General features: G+C 38.7%; 1 protein-coding gene and 1 long non-coding RNA gene across 2 annotated transcripts in view; one reads left to right on the forward strand and one right to left on the reverse strand.

Moving 5' to 3' along the window:
• Window positions 1-15,980, reverse strand: part of LOC309495675 — a 295,015-nt gene extending 279,035 nt beyond the window's left edge. The window contains exon 1 of the long non-coding RNA XR_014204782.1: window positions 15,483-15,980. This is a non-coding gene — a long non-coding RNA (uncharacterized lncRNA). The remainder of the gene's footprint in view (window positions 1-15,482) is intronic.
• The window catches only part of vps8 (VPS8 subunit of CORVET complex), a 132,292-nt gene that overhangs the window by 58,572 nt on the left and 55,900 nt on the right, over window positions 1-17,820 (forward strand). The window contains exons 28-35 of the mRNA XM_082165363.1: window positions 763-882; window positions 1,268-1,324; window positions 1,427-1,509; window positions 2,679-2,763; window positions 2,852-2,950; window positions 4,795-4,884; window positions 12,234-12,280; window positions 17,210-17,360. Of these exons, the coding sequence (XP_082021489.1) occupies window positions 763-882; window positions 1,268-1,324; window positions 1,427-1,509; window positions 2,679-2,763; window positions 2,852-2,950; window positions 4,795-4,884; window positions 12,234-12,280; window positions 17,210-17,360 (732 nt within the window). The remainder of the gene's footprint in view (window positions 1-762; window positions 883-1,267; window positions 1,325-1,426; window positions 1,510-2,678; window positions 2,764-2,851; window positions 2,951-4,794; window positions 4,885-12,233; window positions 12,281-17,209; window positions 17,361-17,820) is intronic.

The raw sequence follows: 17,820 nt of genomic DNA on the forward strand, positions 1-17,820 counted from the left end.
TTACGTTACTGTAATTTATTTTTGAAGTATTAATACTTATAATGTGTTTAGTAAAAATATCTAAACATAAGCCAATTACACCGACAGACAACATTTTACTTAATTATTTATATTCAATGTCTGAATTGTAAATATATTACCAATTCATAAAAAAAAACAGTTTTAGTGCTTACATTAATCGTCTATCATGTTAAAATGTAAAATAATATACTTACAAGCCAAACACAGATGTAGTTTGCTAATGACTGCTATCTTGGATGACTACATTAGCTAGCAAATCAGTTTGTTAGGATGTAAACTCAACTTGGTTAGCTGTATTAACTGTTTAACTTTGCAACGTGTTAACTTGGTTATCCATGTGCATAATAAAACAGAACTAAAATTATAGACGTTCTCTAAAATCCTGTTAACATTCAGGAGAGCATGCACACCAACATTATCAATAACTCGATAAGAAGATCCTGCACCATGACTTAGTGACAAGAAAGTTAATAACTTGGATGTTTCTAAATGGCTTAATAATTTAAAATTGTACCACTTACAGTGGTTTAATCTCCTTTCTTGAGTGAAATCTTCTGAAATGCAATGGAAAAACTTCCATTGGACAAGACACATTGAATTAAATATGACTCTGAAGTTGAACGACTGCAATAGTATTTTCTTGCAAAATAATCTTTGTTTTATTTACAACTTCAGAAAAAACATGTTTACAGTGTCTATACACACACTAACAAATTATCTGTGTATGTACACACTTTCCAGGTTATGGTGGACAATTCCGACTTCACCCCATCTCAGGTCGGCTGTCTTTTCACCTTCTTGGCACGACAACTTGCCAAACCAGATAATACCCTCTTTGTTAACCGGAAGCTGTTTGACCAGGTGAAGATTTTTTTTCACAGTCCATTTTTTTTAGTGCCTCACCTTTTCCACCTACAGTATTCTGGCTTTTTTAAATGTTTTATCATAGCTGTAATGGTAACGGCAAAAGATTTCTAAGAAGGTGTTAGTTTTGGTAAAGACAATTAGCAGCTTCTGTAAAAATAGCTCACCCGCATTAGAAGCGTTATGCTTGTTTTTCTGCATGTTAAATATTTCATGATTTTGCACCCTGCACTGGGGCCTGATCTAAATTAGATCGCATCAATTTAAAATGTAATACTGTCAGGAAAGTTGACACTTGTAATTTCAGTTTTATTCTACGTTTCCTACATGGGAAGATGTTTTGTTGAAGTGTCTTTTATCTGTTGCTCATTGTCTTTTGCAGGTTCTAGAGTTTCTATGTAGTCCAGATGATGACTCTAGACATACTGAAAGACAGCAGGTATAAACATAACACCCATCTTAAAACGCTGCTTAATTTGACTCAAGATTAGTTAAAAGATTGATTGATCGTCACATGATGTGCTGATTTTGGTTGTGTCAGGTTCTGCTGGAGCTGCTGCAGGTCGGTGGTGTGGTCCAGTTTGATGAGGGCCGTCTCCTTGAGCTCGCAGAGAAGGCAGAGTTGTAAGAAATCTTCCAATCAGAAAGCAGAACAGTTTAGCTTCATCCACCAAACAAATAAACAGCTGAAGTGTTTCGACTTCATAGTCAAAATGAGTTTGCCCCCCTTTTTTTATTTTTTATGATAAGATCATCCATCTTCTACAGTACAACATAAGCCATTCGTAGATCAAAACGAATCATCTTTTTTAAGGGTCCGGCATATGAATCAAGGTGACTCATATTTCCATATTCTATGAAAATGTGGTTGATTAATTAAATTTACCTCATAGAATCAATTCACTAAGATGCACCTTAATTAGGTGACTGTAATATAACATTTCTGTTACAGATACATAAATGTTAGTTATATATTTTCTTGCCAGAATTACTTAAGTGCACATGGGTGAGACAAGACTATGTCCAGATCATATTTCACCCTGAAATCAAAAGAAAGAAATGAGAAATTATATTTTACTTAAATTATATTTTAGGAAAAAAATATATTTTAAGCTTTAATTAGAAGACTATTTAAGCATATTACACTGGTTACAAAAGCAAAGTCAATTCAAATAAATGCTGTTCTTTTGAGCTTAATGTATTCATCATAGAATCCTGAAAAAAGTATAACCATTTAATTGCTAACAATAAGAAACTGTGATTTTTAAATTGTAATAATTCACAATATTACTGTTTTACTGTGTTTTTGACCAAATAAATACTATTTCTTTTTTTTTTAAACGTGAAAATATCTTACTAATCCTAAACTTTTGAACAGTAGTGTATTTCATGATAGTATTTGTTGCACTGACTTTATGCTGATTTAAAATAAACTAACTTTGTTTTTCAGTATTTGTTCTTGCATTACAGTAATAAGAAAGTAATGATAATCACCTTTAAGGATAATGAGGGAGAAAATGTGGTTAATTGTGTTGAAATGTCTCAATGCAAAAAGAAAAAAAGTTACAGTATGGAAATTACTACCAGGAAAAATAGTTACAGTAAGCGTATGTGATCCCCTCTAAGCTAGATTTCAAAAGCCACAAGGTTGCCGTTAAATCATAATAAATCTAACGAATGCAGTTGAATGTATCATATTGATTTCCTCAAGGTGAAGACATTGAAATTGTGATCTTTATACTGAAGATCAAACCTTTCTGTTGTTGTCTCTCTTTTTGTTCTCTCTCTCTCAGTTATCAAATCTGTGAGTTTATGTATGAAAAAAAGCACCTTTACGACAAAATAGTCGACTGCTACCTGAAAGACCCTTTGAGAAAGGTACTCAACCTCAATCCCCTCACTTTTCACTATTTTCTTTCCTGTCATTCCTGTTATTCCTTTACTTAATCTTTATCTCTTACTCCAGGAGGAGCTCTTCAACTACATCCATAACATTCTGTCCATGCCGGGCTACAGCTCAGAGGAGAAACATTTGGTGTGGGTCAAAGCCCTTCAACACATCAAGGTGAGTCAAACAAGGCTTCAAATAATTGTCCCTCTAGTACACTCCAGGTAGAGAGAGCTCAGGCTTCAGAAAGCTAATTTTAAGCCCTATTCTCATCAGGCCCCGCTCTCTCTCATCTTGTTCAGTCAATGGTCTTTGTGCAAATTACTTCCTCTGATTCTGATTGTTCAAATTGAGAACACTAAAATCAGTCGATGCGACCGCATCGTTTGACTGTCTTTGAGTCCACATTGAAAATCTGGGTTTAAACTTTTAAATAAATTGTTTTTTTTTTTATAAATAGAAACGTGAAACATAAAATAAAGGATAAATGAAAATGATGATTAGCAAAATTGTGACTGAACATGTCAGCTATTTTGCACAAAATATGTTGTTGCTTCAGTTGAAGCACAAAATATGCTCTTTGAACATGCTGAACTACAATGATCATCATTTTGATCAAACTTGTGGAGTCCTTGTCAGTTCGAGCCTACTGTATCATATTTGATACAGGCCTGTACATTACGTACATGAGCAAAACTTTGCTGAGAGACCTGCGGTACACAAATTTCAACATGATAATTTATACTTTTTTTGTAAGTAAAAGGCCTTTTAGTATAATTCGTAAACTGTAAGAATAGATTTTATATTGTTAGTAATATATTTCAAGATGAACACTTACTGGACTGAAGCAAATTAGGTTCACTTAATGATCCATACATCATGTTTTAGAAAAATCATGTTAAAATCTGAGAATCAAATATGATACAACAGGCTTTTGAGGAAATATTATTTTACAATACCGATTGTTTCAAAGCAGCTTTACAGTAATAACAGGAAAATAATGCAACAAAGTTTGTGTCTAGAAGAAAATAGTCATAGTCCAGCTCTGGAGAAAACAGTGATGTCATCGTCCAGCTCAGTTCAGTTCTCATATAATGGTGTCAATGCAGGCAGATCAATAATATAGTTAAATATTAAGTGTCCCCAACTAAGCAAGCCAAAAGCTAAAGGCGACAAAGGCGACAGTGGCAAGGAAACCAAACTCCATCAGGTGACAGAATTGAGGAAAAAAAAAAACCTTGGGAGAAACCAGGCTCAGTCGGGGAACCAGTTCTCCTCTGGCCAACGAACGAACAGTGTATGATTATGATTCTGGCAGCATTACAGGTCAGAAGTCAGATGGGATCGGAACATTCAGTATTGCACTGCGTTATATTTTTTTACCCCCACAATAAAAACTACCAAGCTTTGATCATTAAAATAAGTATTTGAATATAATTTCTAACACACATTATGAAGAGATGGAGTGACAACTGACAACTGATATTTAAATGCATTTTATGTAAGTATTCTGCTTCACTGTTAGAAAGATCTCATTGATTTACATTTCAAGCTAGCAGAATTTCATCTTACTTTTTGGCCATATAAATATTAGCAACTGCACCAAACTGCATATTTTTGCTCAGTTTGGGCATAAAAAAAAACGTAAAATCTTTTTTTCCCAGAGTATGAGCTCCATATTCTACTATATCATACTATATGAGCCTTAAAATTTGGGTGTATCCAACAAAAACAAACATACAAACTTTTTTTATTTTACTTTTTATTTTTATTTTGTCTAAATGTTCAATAAACTGTTCCTTTTCAAAAAATAAAACATTACATATTATGGACAATTATGTCAGGCTTTGCAGGGTTAAAGCAACAACAAAAATACAAATAATAAATTATTATGCCAATGACATTTGTGGTAATAAAAAAAAAGTGTTTATAAAAAATGCATGTATTTGAAACCTGATACGTTGGGGAAACCTGATTTTTAAAAAATCTCATCAGTTCTTCTCATTGGTTTTCTGTTGTAGGATTTGGTCAGCTTAAACTCGGCTAAGACAGCTGAGCTGGTGGCGGTGCACTTTACAGATGAGGTGCAGTCTATCATCACATCTCTGCAGGTATGCAACATTGTTAACTTTATGACTTGACGTTGGCTTCATGGGAGTGTTAAAAAGCTCTGCTATCCCATTAGCACATGTTCCAGACACGTTGAAATGAAGGTTCAAATCCTCCCTATACTGTTTTCTGATGGCATTCTACATTACATAAAATACAGAGAGACTTCAGTTTAATGCACTCTGTTGCGCACACACACAATTTATCTTTCGACAGGCTGGACTGTTAAGAAAAGCACTTCTGAAGGAGCCTGTCAGTGTTGTATTGTGTGTTTGATTCCCCTTTGGTGTGTGTTAATGTGTTTGTGCATTGTCTCTTCTCCTATTCACTCATCTTAAGATAGTGTCAGTGAATGTCTGTGAGAGGGAAGAGGCCCCCCTGAGGCCCACGTGTGTGTGTGTCAGTAAATGGATTAGGCTCTATCTGCAGTGCTGTGTGTAATTGGGTTTGCGTTATCTTTCGCACACTGTCAGGAAGGTGCTAATTGAAAAGCCTGCTTGTGCAAACATATGTGCCGATAAGAAGATACAAGGGGAATGAGGGGAAAATAACACGTTTTAAGTATTTTTTTCATAGTCAAAGACTGGTGTGAGAATAACATTAATACTGTTTAAATGATTTGTAGTTCATTAAAGTATGGAGCATTTTATAAAGTGATGAAAAAGTGATGAGGACAAGAATAATAATGGTCAAACTGAGCAGATTTTTACTCTCATAGGCCAGGCCCATGACATGCTCAGGGTTAACCATTTTAAATAATTGTATATCATTTTTTGCAGGAGTGTAGATCTCAGTAAGAAGGCGCTGAATTGATCGCTTCAATGATTATAAAGGGAGCACTCTTTGCTCGCTTTTCTATATAACCATATAATTTGAATAAAAGTTTTGTTTTCCATGCTGCTCACTACACTGCAAAGTTTCTGGATTTATACAGTAAATGTATTTAATTGTGTGATTGAATCCAAAACTGCAATGGTTGATGGTGATATAGTCATAGCGTTAGCATAAAGGTACAAAACAATCTGATACTGAATGTCAAAATAGATATGAATTAAGTAAATGCAAACTAATAGACCTGCCACTTGTTCTATGTTATGACTGAAAGTTTCTTTGCCCTTTATTTTATTTAATTTTTTTTCCCACTTCCACTCTTTTTATAAACAATGTTTACTTTATTATTATTATCATTTTACATAATAAAGTAATTTATTTTAATTAATATTTTTATTTTCAAATAGTTCAATAAAATAGTAAAATAGTTCCAAAAGTTTTTTGTATTGATACCAACTACTGGAATTTTGGTATAGTGACAACCCTTCACATAGCAATGTGAGAGTTTGTTCTTTTCATCAAATTACATAAAGAAAGGTTTGTTGTTTGTTTTAACACCCTTTCTTTCTTTCTTTCTTTCTTTCTTTCTTTCTTTCTTTCTTTCTTTCTTTCTTTCTTTCTTTCTTTCTTTCTTTCTTTCTTTCAGTTTGGAAACCACTTTTAAATCGATTTAAATTTGGAATCTGTGGTAGAGATGCGCGGTTTGCGGTTACAGCCGCGGACTTGTCCGATAACCGATTGATCCACTAATTATTTTTTAAATGGAAAATGAATGAAAACAAACATAACACACAAAACAGTATTGCACTTTAATAAAAAAAAAAATAATAATAAAAAAAAGTACTGAACCATTAAAATGTACTGTACTTTTTAAATATAAATAGTAATACACTGTCTGGCCAAAAAAAGTCACTGTTTGGATTTAAATAGGCAGATGCTTAAGAGTCTATGATTGGATCATTATTGCAGTGATTATTATGTTTCTGCTATGTTATATGTTTGGCAACAGTTCTTCTAACCCTAATTGATGGAGCATGTAGCTCATGGCCGTATTCCAGGATGACAATATCAAGATTCATCAGACTCTAATAGTAAAATAATGTTTGGGAGGGAGCATGATGAATCATTTTCACACATGAATTGGCACCTCTGAGTCCAGACCTTAAATTCATTGAAAGTCTTTGGGATGTGCTGGAGGAGACTTTACAGAGTGCTGGATTCTTGCATTGTCAATACAAGCTCTTGACCAAAAATGTATGCACCTCTTGATGGAAATAAATGTTGTGATTTTTTGTTGAATATCTAATCATATTAATATCTAATCAAATTGACAAAATATGTGTTACAGTGGCGATTAAAGAAAGAACAGAAATTGAATGCTTTTCAAATTTGTTAATGTGTTTCTCTCAGTTGCATGAACATACCAATTTGCTTTCTCACGTCAGTAGCTTTAAATATGCAACTTCGCTGCATAACGAATGCATAAAAGTGACCAGCTGGATATAAAGTAATGCAAAATAGATGGTGACAATCGTTAGCGATTATGTTAGCGTTAGCGTCCTCTCAGCCTCGACGGTAAACATACTGCTGTTCTCCACTAATGCTGCATCTAGTCAACAAATGGGTTACTTTATAATGATATATAACATGTACTGTAATGCACTGTAGATATCAGGGGCTGATTAAGGTCGACACAGGCCCCTATCCTCAGGGATTTTTAGAACCCCATTAATCATTTTAATTATAGCCATTAATAATTTTAATAATCGGCCTATAATTCATTGTATATTATAAAACGGATAGTTCCAGTCCTCGATTCTGATTGGTTGAGCCGCATTCAAAGCCGTTGTAAATTACTCAACAAACATACACCTGTGACCGCATTACATTTGTATTACTGCGCAACTGCCGTTTGTAATTATTTGTTGCTGCATGTGTTGCTTAGCAACCTCTTTGGAACTACATTGCTTGGCGGAGGAATAAATGTTTTATAGCGTCTCGGTTACTGACGTAACCTTGGTTCCCTGAGATGAGGGAACAAGTATTGCGTAAGGCTAGCATACGCTATTGGAAAACTCCTTTTCTCGAGAATATTGAAGCCAAATCTTTAAAACGCAGTGCAGCTGCACAGCATACACAAATGAGCAGCTTTTGGCTGTGCTGCGGCAACTACACAAACCTATGGCGAGGCGGCTCAGACGTGCGAACCAATCAGTTCGCTTCGCGCCCTGGCGCGTCAGAGTGCGTCAGAGCCTGCCAGAATGGTCGTCGCTTATGGCTATATAAGCACCCATTCTTTGCCAAGGACCTCAGGTTTAATCGACTGAAGCAATCCCCTGATCTAAGCACAGAAGCACGGCGGGTTACGCAATACTCGTTCCCTCATCTCAGGGAACCGAGGTTACGTTAGTAACCGAGACGTTCCCTTTCGAGAGGTCTCTCGCATTGCATAAGGCTAGGCTTTGGGAACCCCCTTCAAAACGCTGCACGTGCTTAACTTCGCTCCATACAGTAGCCCGAGGCAAGATGCCTGAGGCTATAAAAGAGTAAAGTATGCACCCAATAAAGCCAGTCCGTGGTGGGCTTTTTATAGGGAAAAACAATGAATGGGCCTAATGAGGGCCAAATAATGTATATATAATGTGTATATATATGAGAACCGTAGTTTGAATTTAACCAGGACCGGATATGTATCGGGCTCAAGGTTCAGGGGGTCTGTGCTTACACATTTTGTGCAAAGCGGGAACTTCCAGGTTATAAAACCTATAAATGTGGATGGCGAGGCCCAGCCGGCCGCCGCCCAGATATCTTCAATGGGTATTCCACTTGACCAAGCCCAAGACGAGGCCATACCTCTCGTGGAATGAGCTCTGACGCCTAAGGGGCAATGAAGGCCCTTAGACTCGTAAGCCAGCGCGATAGCATCAACTATCCAGTGCGATAATCTCTGCTTTGAGACAGTGAGCCCCTTGGTGCGGCCACCTAAGCATACAAAAAGCTGTTCCGATTGTCTGAATGAGGCAGAACGCTACAGATAAACTCTGAGAGCCCTGACGGGACTGAGTAAATTCGCGTCTCTTTCATCCTCTGGTTAGGGAAGAGCTGCTAGTGAAATAACTTGTGCTCTGAACGGAGTCGAGAGCATTTTAGGAATATAACCATGCCTTGGCTTGAGGATGGCTCTGGAGTCGTCAGGCCCAAACTCAAGGCAGGACGCTCTCACCGATAGTGCGTGTAAATCACCCACTCCTTTGACTGAAGCGAGCGCCAGTAAAAGAGCAGTTTTGAGCGAGAGATGCTTCAGGTCCGCAGACCGAAGCGGCTCAAACGGGGCACCCTTCAATGCTTCCAGGACCGTGGAGAGGTCCCAGATAGGCACAGAGGGGGGTTGCGGAGGGTTTAGCCTCCTTGCCCCTTTAAGGAAGCACATGATGAGGTTGTTTCTTCCTAGTGATTATCCAACCACAAGGGCGTGAGATGCTGTTATGGCCGCCACATATACTTTGAGCGTGGAGGGGGTGCGACCCGCGTCCAAGAGCTCTTGCAAAAAGGCGAGTACACTTGGTACTTTACACAAGTAGGGGTCCAGGCTCCGTGCTGCGCACCAGCCAGAGAGCACCACCCATTTGTTAGCGTAGAGGCACCTATTTGAGGGCGCTCTTGCTTCAGTGATGGTTTTTAGCACCCTATCCGGGAGACACCAAGGGTACCCGTTGAGGGGCCATACATGAAGGACCCATAAGTCGGGACGGGGATGCCAGATTTTCCCGTTTGCCTGTGTGAAGAGATCTCTCCTCAGCGGTATTGGCCATGGGGCTGTGTCAACTCGGAAAACCATAACTGGGTCTTCCAGAGAGGGGCTATTAGTAGCAGTGCACACTTGCTTTCCCTGATCCGTCCGATGACCTGTGGTAGCATTGTGACCGGAGGAAATGCATATAGTGGATGGCTCGGCCAGTTGTGGGCAAGCGCGTCCTTGCTCTTTGAGAAAAATTTTAGCCAACGAGCGTTGTCTTCTGAGGCGAAGAGGTCGACCTCTGCCTTGCCAAAGATGCTCCATATCAGCTGAACCATCCGAGGGTGAAGAGACCATTCCCCTGGGGAAACATTGTCTCTGTATAGCATATCCGCACCCTGGTTCAGAATGCCTGGCACATGTGCTGCCCTCAGCGAGCGCAGGTTGTGCTGAGCCCATAGAATGAGACTCTTGGTCATGGCATGCAGGTTGTTTGACCTGAGACCGCCCTGGCGATTTATGTAGGACACCACTGCCATGTTGTCCGTTCGGACCAGGACGTGGTGGCCTTTTAGAAATGGGAGAAAAGCTTTCAGTGATAGAGCAACCGCTCTCATCTCTAGACAGTTTATATGTAGGCGCTTCTCCGGGCTTGACCATAGGTCAGAGATGGGCCTGCCCTCGTAAAGGGCTGCCCAACATAGGTTGGAGGCGTCTGTCGAGATCACTTTTCTCTTTGAAACCACACCCATACTCACGCCAGACTGATACCAGTCGGCCACTTTCCAGGGAGTCAGGGCTTTGATGCAGCCGTGGCTCGTTCTGATTAGTAAGTGGCCAGATGGCCACACATGAGCTGGTACACGGGGTTTTAGCCAGTGCTGAAGAGGATGCATGTGCAGTAGTCCTAGCTGAAGTACTGATGATGCTCTGTCGCAAAAGCCTTAGATTCAACCACTGAGCCACAGGGGGAATGACGTAAGACAGATACGTAAGAGAGCGGCATGTTTTGTGTCGCCTGTAAAAACGGCATTTGTTTACAGGTGTGCATGTTTTATAACAGGCACGTTAGCTGCAATATTGACATTTCCAGCCGCCCAAACTGAGAGGGGACTGGGAAATGTGTGAGAAATGGAGGTTGGTCCGGCCTCAGCGGGACTCAAACACTCTCCTTTCACCGATGTGAGTGACGCAGTTTCAGCGAGCGTCATGAAACTCACTCATCGTGTCCGTCTGGGTCATGCAGAGAGCTCGAGAGGGCTCTGCATGACGCACGAAACGGGGGCGCACGTGAACAGGACCGACGAGGGGGTTTCCTCAGGAGAGAGCGAGGCACGCGGGGACTGGGTCGGCGTGTGCTCGCTCGTCTCCGTCCGCTCTGGCATCCTTTGTGAACGGCGCTTCTTTTTGCGCGGCTCGAACAAAGGGAGAGAGAGATCGGGAAGCGCGGGGTCGTCGGCGGCGAAAACAGCCAGTCGAGCCTGCAGGGTGGTGAGATCAATTACGTCGCACTCAGGGCAGCCGCCCTTGGCGAGTGCAGCTTCTGCGTGGTCACGGCCCAAACAGGAAGCGCAGAGGATGTGACGGTCTCCACCGACGAGAGGGCTTCTGCACGAGGTGCATTTAGAGCGAGGCATTTGAAACAACACCTGGAAATTTCTCTTTTAGAAAAAGTGTGACGCAGCGGCGAGAACACTTGCGTTTAAAGGATATGGCGTGCTGGATGGCACAGCAGAACAGCAGGCTGAAGGCAGCGACAGGAAGCCTGCGTTCTCAGATCTGTGATGCAGCTGCTTGTTCCGCTGAAGGCTTTTCGGCGGTCGCCGCTCATCTGTGTATGCTGTGCAGCTGCACTGCGTTTTAAAGATTTGGCTTCAATATTCTCGAGAAAAGGAGTTTTCCCATAGCGTAAGCTAGCCTTACGCAATACGAGAGACCTCTCGAAAGGGAACATTATATTTTTTGTTGCTGGTGTTTATTTTATGAATAAAATAAATATTAAAATGAATATTTTTATGGAGTAACCGTTTTATAAAAGCAATAAGCTTATTGCTTAATTAGACCTAAATGTTTTTTTAAACATTTACAATGAGTAAGATAAACCCTCTTTAATCTTTAATTCCTCACAGCGCGTCGGTCATGCGGTGATGCACTCATGAGTCTTGTGTCAAAACAAACTCCATGAGACATTGTGTTTTTATTTTATTTTTTATTTTGCCTCTAGAGGATGATCTCGCACTGTATAATGACAGCCAACCCTTCTCAGCCACTCCAGCAACGGACGTAACCCAAAAAAACTATCGGTATAGACTTGCCGATATTTGGTGCTGATTAATCTGCAAAACTGATCAATCAGTCGACCTCTACTAGATACCTATTGGCTAACTGCAAGTTGATCAGACTGGGTCTGCCCTGGTTTATGCAACTTATAACTAATCTTACAAGTGCCCACTGTAACTAGAGTCTTACAAGTGCCTACACAACAACAGTGTCCGGAACAAAGACGCACTGTCTTGAAGGCTAAAATAGCAAAGGTCACATTCTGGATTCTTATAGTGCATAAAATGTCTGATGTACATGATATCTCATTTCAAACATTTCATCTGTTAGACACATATCTGGCTTCATCTGGCTATACTCTATTAACCCCTCTTGTGTAGTATTTGAAGCAAATATCCAATATTGGCAGAATATTGATAAAATATCCCAGGGTTGTACTTCTACATGACTGCAATCTGTTTGAAAGTGAATCATATTTTGATGTTGAGCTCTCTGTGTCTGCAGGATGGCTATTTGGTGTTCCAGTTTCTGAAGTGCCTCCTGGACCCCAGGTAATAATAGCAGTACCCTCCCCAACACTGTCTCTCTTCAGCAGTTTTGTTTCATTTTTACATACCTGCTCTCTGTGTTGCGTTTAAACATACTTATTGAAAATACCTCTTTCCACAAATTTTCAGAGCACTAGGGATGTCAAATATACTGCATGTGCCCTGCAATAACGATTCAAAATATAGGATCTGTACATAAGGCCTTGCAGTGTCAATTTTTTTTATTAATAAACCTGGACTGCCTATTATCCGACTACACTGTTGCACAAGTAAATGCATTTAATGGTGAACAGCTGCAGTTCTTTTAGCTGGAGTCTCTGTAAAAATTAACAGCCATCTCTGTCATCATCTCTCTCTGTCTCAAACATTGTTCCTTCATCTCTTTTCTCAAATGACCTCTGCCACACATCCATTTATCTTGTTTCATACTTTTTCACCCTTTTTATTGTCCTGGAGTCCGTTATGCTCGGCTCCCACATTTTAGCTTGTGTCATTCTTCTTCTGCATGTGACAAACAGGACTCAAGGATTAAGATTGTTATCTGTCGTGAGTTTTGTACATGCTGTTGTTGACAGCCTGTAGTTAAAAAACAGAGTGGAGGTCAAACTGAGAGTACAGTAGTCTTTTCACTGCTGAACTGTCATTTACAGGCAGATAATGGTGGTATGTATTCTGCTGTGAGATTTTCTGATTGGATGAAAGGTGGAAAAATCGGATTAATACGTTTTAATTTGAAGAGATCATTTCAGTCATCAGACGTGTCATTTTCACCTGGTGGACGATAAAATGTGTAGAAAAATCCCATAGACCTATCCCATACTGCACATGGAAACCACAATATATCAGTACCAAAGCAACCAATATTAGAGAGTTAATTATACATGCTCATGTCCCATATTTTTATATGTAGATTTTGCTGAATATATATATTTTTTAAACTGTACAATGATTTAAATTTCTTTCTTTCTTTTCTTTTTTGTTTATTTCAATTTATTTATTTTTGTAACAAATGTGACAAATGACAAATGCTAGACTTCTACAATCATTTAGTCCTCTTAAAGTCATCATGAAATTAAAATTGACACCATTTACTTTATTGGTACTAGTGCTGTCAAATCAATTAATCGCATCTAAGTCAAGTCAAGTCACATTTATTTGTATAGCGCTTTTTACAATGCGGATCGTTTCAAAGCAGCTTTACAGAGATAACAGGAAAATAATGTCAAAAAAAGTTTGTTTCCAGAATAAAATAGCATCACAGTCCAGCTTAAAGGAACACGCCGACTTTTTGGGACTTGAGCTTATTCACTGTATCCCCCAGAGTTAGATAAGTCCATACATACCCTTTTCATCTCTGTGCGTGCCGTAACTCTGTCTGACGCACTCACCGCTAGCCAAATTTAGCACAAAGACTGGAGGTAAACAGCTCTAGCTTGCATACTGCTCCCAATACATGACAAAATAACGCCAACATTTTCCTATTCACATGTTCTGATTTGTATAGTCACAGCGTGTAAAAATAACAAGGTCACATGGGACACAGCCATCTTCTAACCGTATACATACTGGGAACTATATTTTCAGAAGCGAAGTACTGCTACTTGGGCGGAGTGATTTGCTCGCAGCACCAGAGAAGCTCCGTGGTGAGGAGCAGAGAGCTCACTCAGAGTTGGAGTAATTATATATATATATATATATATATTCTTTATTCTATATAAGCTTTCCTGTAGCTCAGTGGTAAGAGCATTGTGTTAACAACGCAAGGTTGTGGGTTCGATCCCAGGGGATTGCACATACCTATGTATAAATGTATAGGATAATGCAATGTAAGTCGCTTTGGATAAAAGCGTCTGCCAAATGCATAAATGTAAAAAATGTAAATGTATATGCGTGTCTGTGCATGCATGTCTGTGTATATAAACATATAAATTTGTATTTGTATTTGGCCCGTCCAGGTCTATGTGTAGGAAGCACTGCTAGCAATCACCAAGAACACCATGAACACCAGCCTCAATTGCATCTAATATTAACCTTAACACCCTAACAGCACCAGTTGTGTTTTGTATGTTATTGCTGAAAAATGTATAAATCTCGCTTTGTATTGTTACACATTCACATTTGCTCCAATTTACAGCTGCTTTAGTTTCAGACACTGCCACAAATTAATGCTTGCTTATTTCTGCATCACGGCAGACCCTCAGAACTACAACTCTGTTTTTGCTGTAGCTGACCCACAATGACCTTTAAAGGACATATGGCACCTCGGGGGCAAAACTCATCTGTGATAAAAAATCTGAGTTAACTGTCTCCTCTCAGGCCAGGCCTCAAAGCATGTTTCTCCTCATGATCGTCCCGTCCTTAGAAACCTCCCATCTCAATTTGTCACAGAGTCTCATCTTGGACAACAGAGCTGAGTTCACTCAGGGTAGTTTGAATAAATAAAGACTTCCTTTCCTGATGTAGGCACTCTGGGACTCTTGTAGTGATGAAATCAGTCACAGGAATGATAAGGACACACTACAGAAACTTTAAATGTAACACTACCAGGAGAACGGCATAAGCTGTGCCATTTTTTACTTAAGTTTTACTTCCACTTGGCAAGGCAAAATTAAATTGAGATAAAACGAATAATCTACCAATTGTATTTTGAAGAAAGCATCTATAACATACAACCTTAGAAATATGACTTCTCAAAAAAATGTAAGTTAAATATAGGGCAATATGTAAATGATTGACATTTTAAAAGGTTTTTTTTTATATATATTTTTTTTATATTTCATGTCAGTTTTATTCATTGGCAATTCACCAACATTAGCTTATGTATTATTATACATGGAGAAAAATATTTTATTGGCCATGTACAATTAATTTACGTTGGCATGCAACAACTACAATTCTTTTTTTAATTTGATAAAAAAAAAAGTATTTTGATCATTTGAAAAAAATTGCTTAGTGTTTTTTGTCCTTACAATGAAAGTCAGTGGGATTTAATGTTGTTTTGGACCCCATTAACTTGTATTATATGGGCACAAACATTTTTTTAAATAACTTCTCTTATGTTCCACAGAGCAAAGAAAGTTGTGCATATTTGGAACAACATGAGGATGATTGAACAATTACAGAATTTATTATTATAATTTTTTGGTGAACTATCTATTTACCGTAATGTATACTACAGATATGTGCTCTATTATTTACAAAAAACAAACTGCATCTACTATCACTTTGATAAGAAAACACCTGCCAGAAATTTAATGTAACAATTCAGTGTACTTTCAGAATCCGTTATTTTTATGTTCTTTGTGATTTTTACTGCTTCATACACTTCAAAAACATCATCCTTCATTCTCACATGCCTTTTTAAGTTTTAAGACAGGGCCATACCAGAGTAGAACAGTACATCTCACATGTGATGAGGATGTGTTCTGTCACATGCCTCATACAGCAGGAGCTGATGGTGGCTGATTGGGCTTTGATTTGAGAGCTTTTCTATGATTGAGCTCTGAGAAAACCCACACTACATGATAACTTGATTGGGAGAGAAGGAGAAATGGAGGGAGGGAGGGAGCAAGAGGGAGATGCACAAATGATGCATGATTTACTTCAGGGCTTCTTTTCTCTTAACAATGCGAATATCTTTGATCATCTCCTAATAATGCCACATTTTAAGGTCTGGGTAGATTAGATAGTAAGAAAACAATCAGTTTTCTCTCTTACTGAGTTAGGTAATTACACTGTTGCTATCAGAAAACTATTGAGGATACTGTAGTCGGTAGTATGTTCATGTCTTATTTATCTAGTCTTATTTAAAGCTGCAGTCCGTAGCTTTTTTGGATACAATTTTTTCAAAAATTATTTTTTGAGCAAGTACATAACCAGTCAGTGTTCAAAACTATCTGCTTGCCGTAGCTCGATTCAAAATGGTAAGCTTGTAATAATGTTTTTAATTCCAGTGGTACTGGTGGATTTCCGCGGGAAATTCGTGCATGTCTTTGCGTCATTACGTCACATCTGTACACATAAAGAAGGTGTCTCGGCTAGTAGGCTATATTGTGTGTGAGGATGTTGGTGGTGGAGTGACAACTGGAGATTCACCTGCTGTAAAACACGAAAGAAATTTCGGACTTGGGAGGGAAAAAGAGACTGCAACCAGGCCCATGCGAAAATATCGGAAGGACAAATATCAGAAGGGTATTAAATGTAGTCACGCAATGCTGATGTTGTTAACATTAACAATTTGAGAACAACGTATAATTTGCACGGTTTGACGTGATATGATAAGCGATCGTTAGATTTAATCAGCGCGATTTACTGCAATGATTTTTTCCCCTTAGTTGGTCAGAACAAAAGTGGATGTTACTTACTTGTTCAGACGACATTTTCCGGTGAAAATTCTTATGTTGGTCATACTTCCAAAAAGTAGAATCTGTGATTGCGAATGACAGTATCCACACCACCAGCGCGGTGATTGACAGCCATACATTCTCCTCAATACATTGTGTTCATCCGCGCTGTGCCATGCTGAGGCACAACGCACGTAAAATTGATAATTCCGCGAATAACTGGGCAGATTTCGAACAGAGATGGAGACAAAGAGGAAAAACTGCGGACTGCAGCTTTAAGGTCTGTTTGTCCTTGGTTTGGTCTGGCTGTTGATCTTGTTCTGGGCACATTTAAGCCATTAGACTTAAACATCAATAACCAGAAGTTGACTTTGAAGGACTGTTGAAGGTTTTTATGAGAGCCGTTGCCTTGAGTAGACTGCTCTTATATGCTGTGTGTGCTCACAGCTGTAGTCTGTTGAATCAAATAAATGACCATTTTGCAACATATGATAATTAAAATCTATTTTTTTCTCATAGTGTTTTGTGATGGTTTCCTCTAATATAGGTTCTTTTCAGGTAAATATATGGTTTTCTCTTTCTGTAACAGCTCCAGAGAGGGTCTGAATCTTCAGACTGTTCTAAGATTGGGCTCAGATCTTCACGAGCTCTTAGTGGATCTACTGTGCCAGTTCAGTCCTCAGCATGTCATCGCCTTCCTTAAGACCTCTCAGGACTACAGACTGGAGGAGGCCATCCAGGTATAAATACATCAGTCTCATACATACAAATGGACTGTTACAAAGACTGGTGAGCTGCCTAGTAGTCATCTTTTAAGTCAGCATCCTAAATGTAAAGCAGCTTCATAAGTACAACCCCATTTACAGAAAAGCAGAATCTGTGATTACATTTGTTAATTCTGTTTAAACTTTATTTAACTGACAAAAGAATGTTTTTCAATGTTTTCACTGACCAACTTAATTGTATTTCGTAAACATTAACAAATTAGATTTTGATGAGTGTAACACAGATCTTTTCACAATATTATCTATGGTAGGTGGCGAAAGACCTAAATTATTTGCAATCTTGCTTTGTGAATTTCAGAACAGTTTAACTTGGATATTCTATAATCTTGTCACTTTTATTTTTCCTCTGTCTCAACTTTTTTGGAGTGTTTTGCAGCCATCAAAATCGAAATGTATTAATATTCACAAAATACAA

This window comes from Leuciscus leuciscus (assembly GCF_965113295.1).
Source record: "Leuciscus leuciscus genome assembly, chromosome: 3".
Taxonomy (NCBI): domain Eukaryota; kingdom Metazoa; phylum Chordata; class Actinopteri; order Cypriniformes; family Leuciscidae; genus Leuciscus; species Leuciscus leuciscus.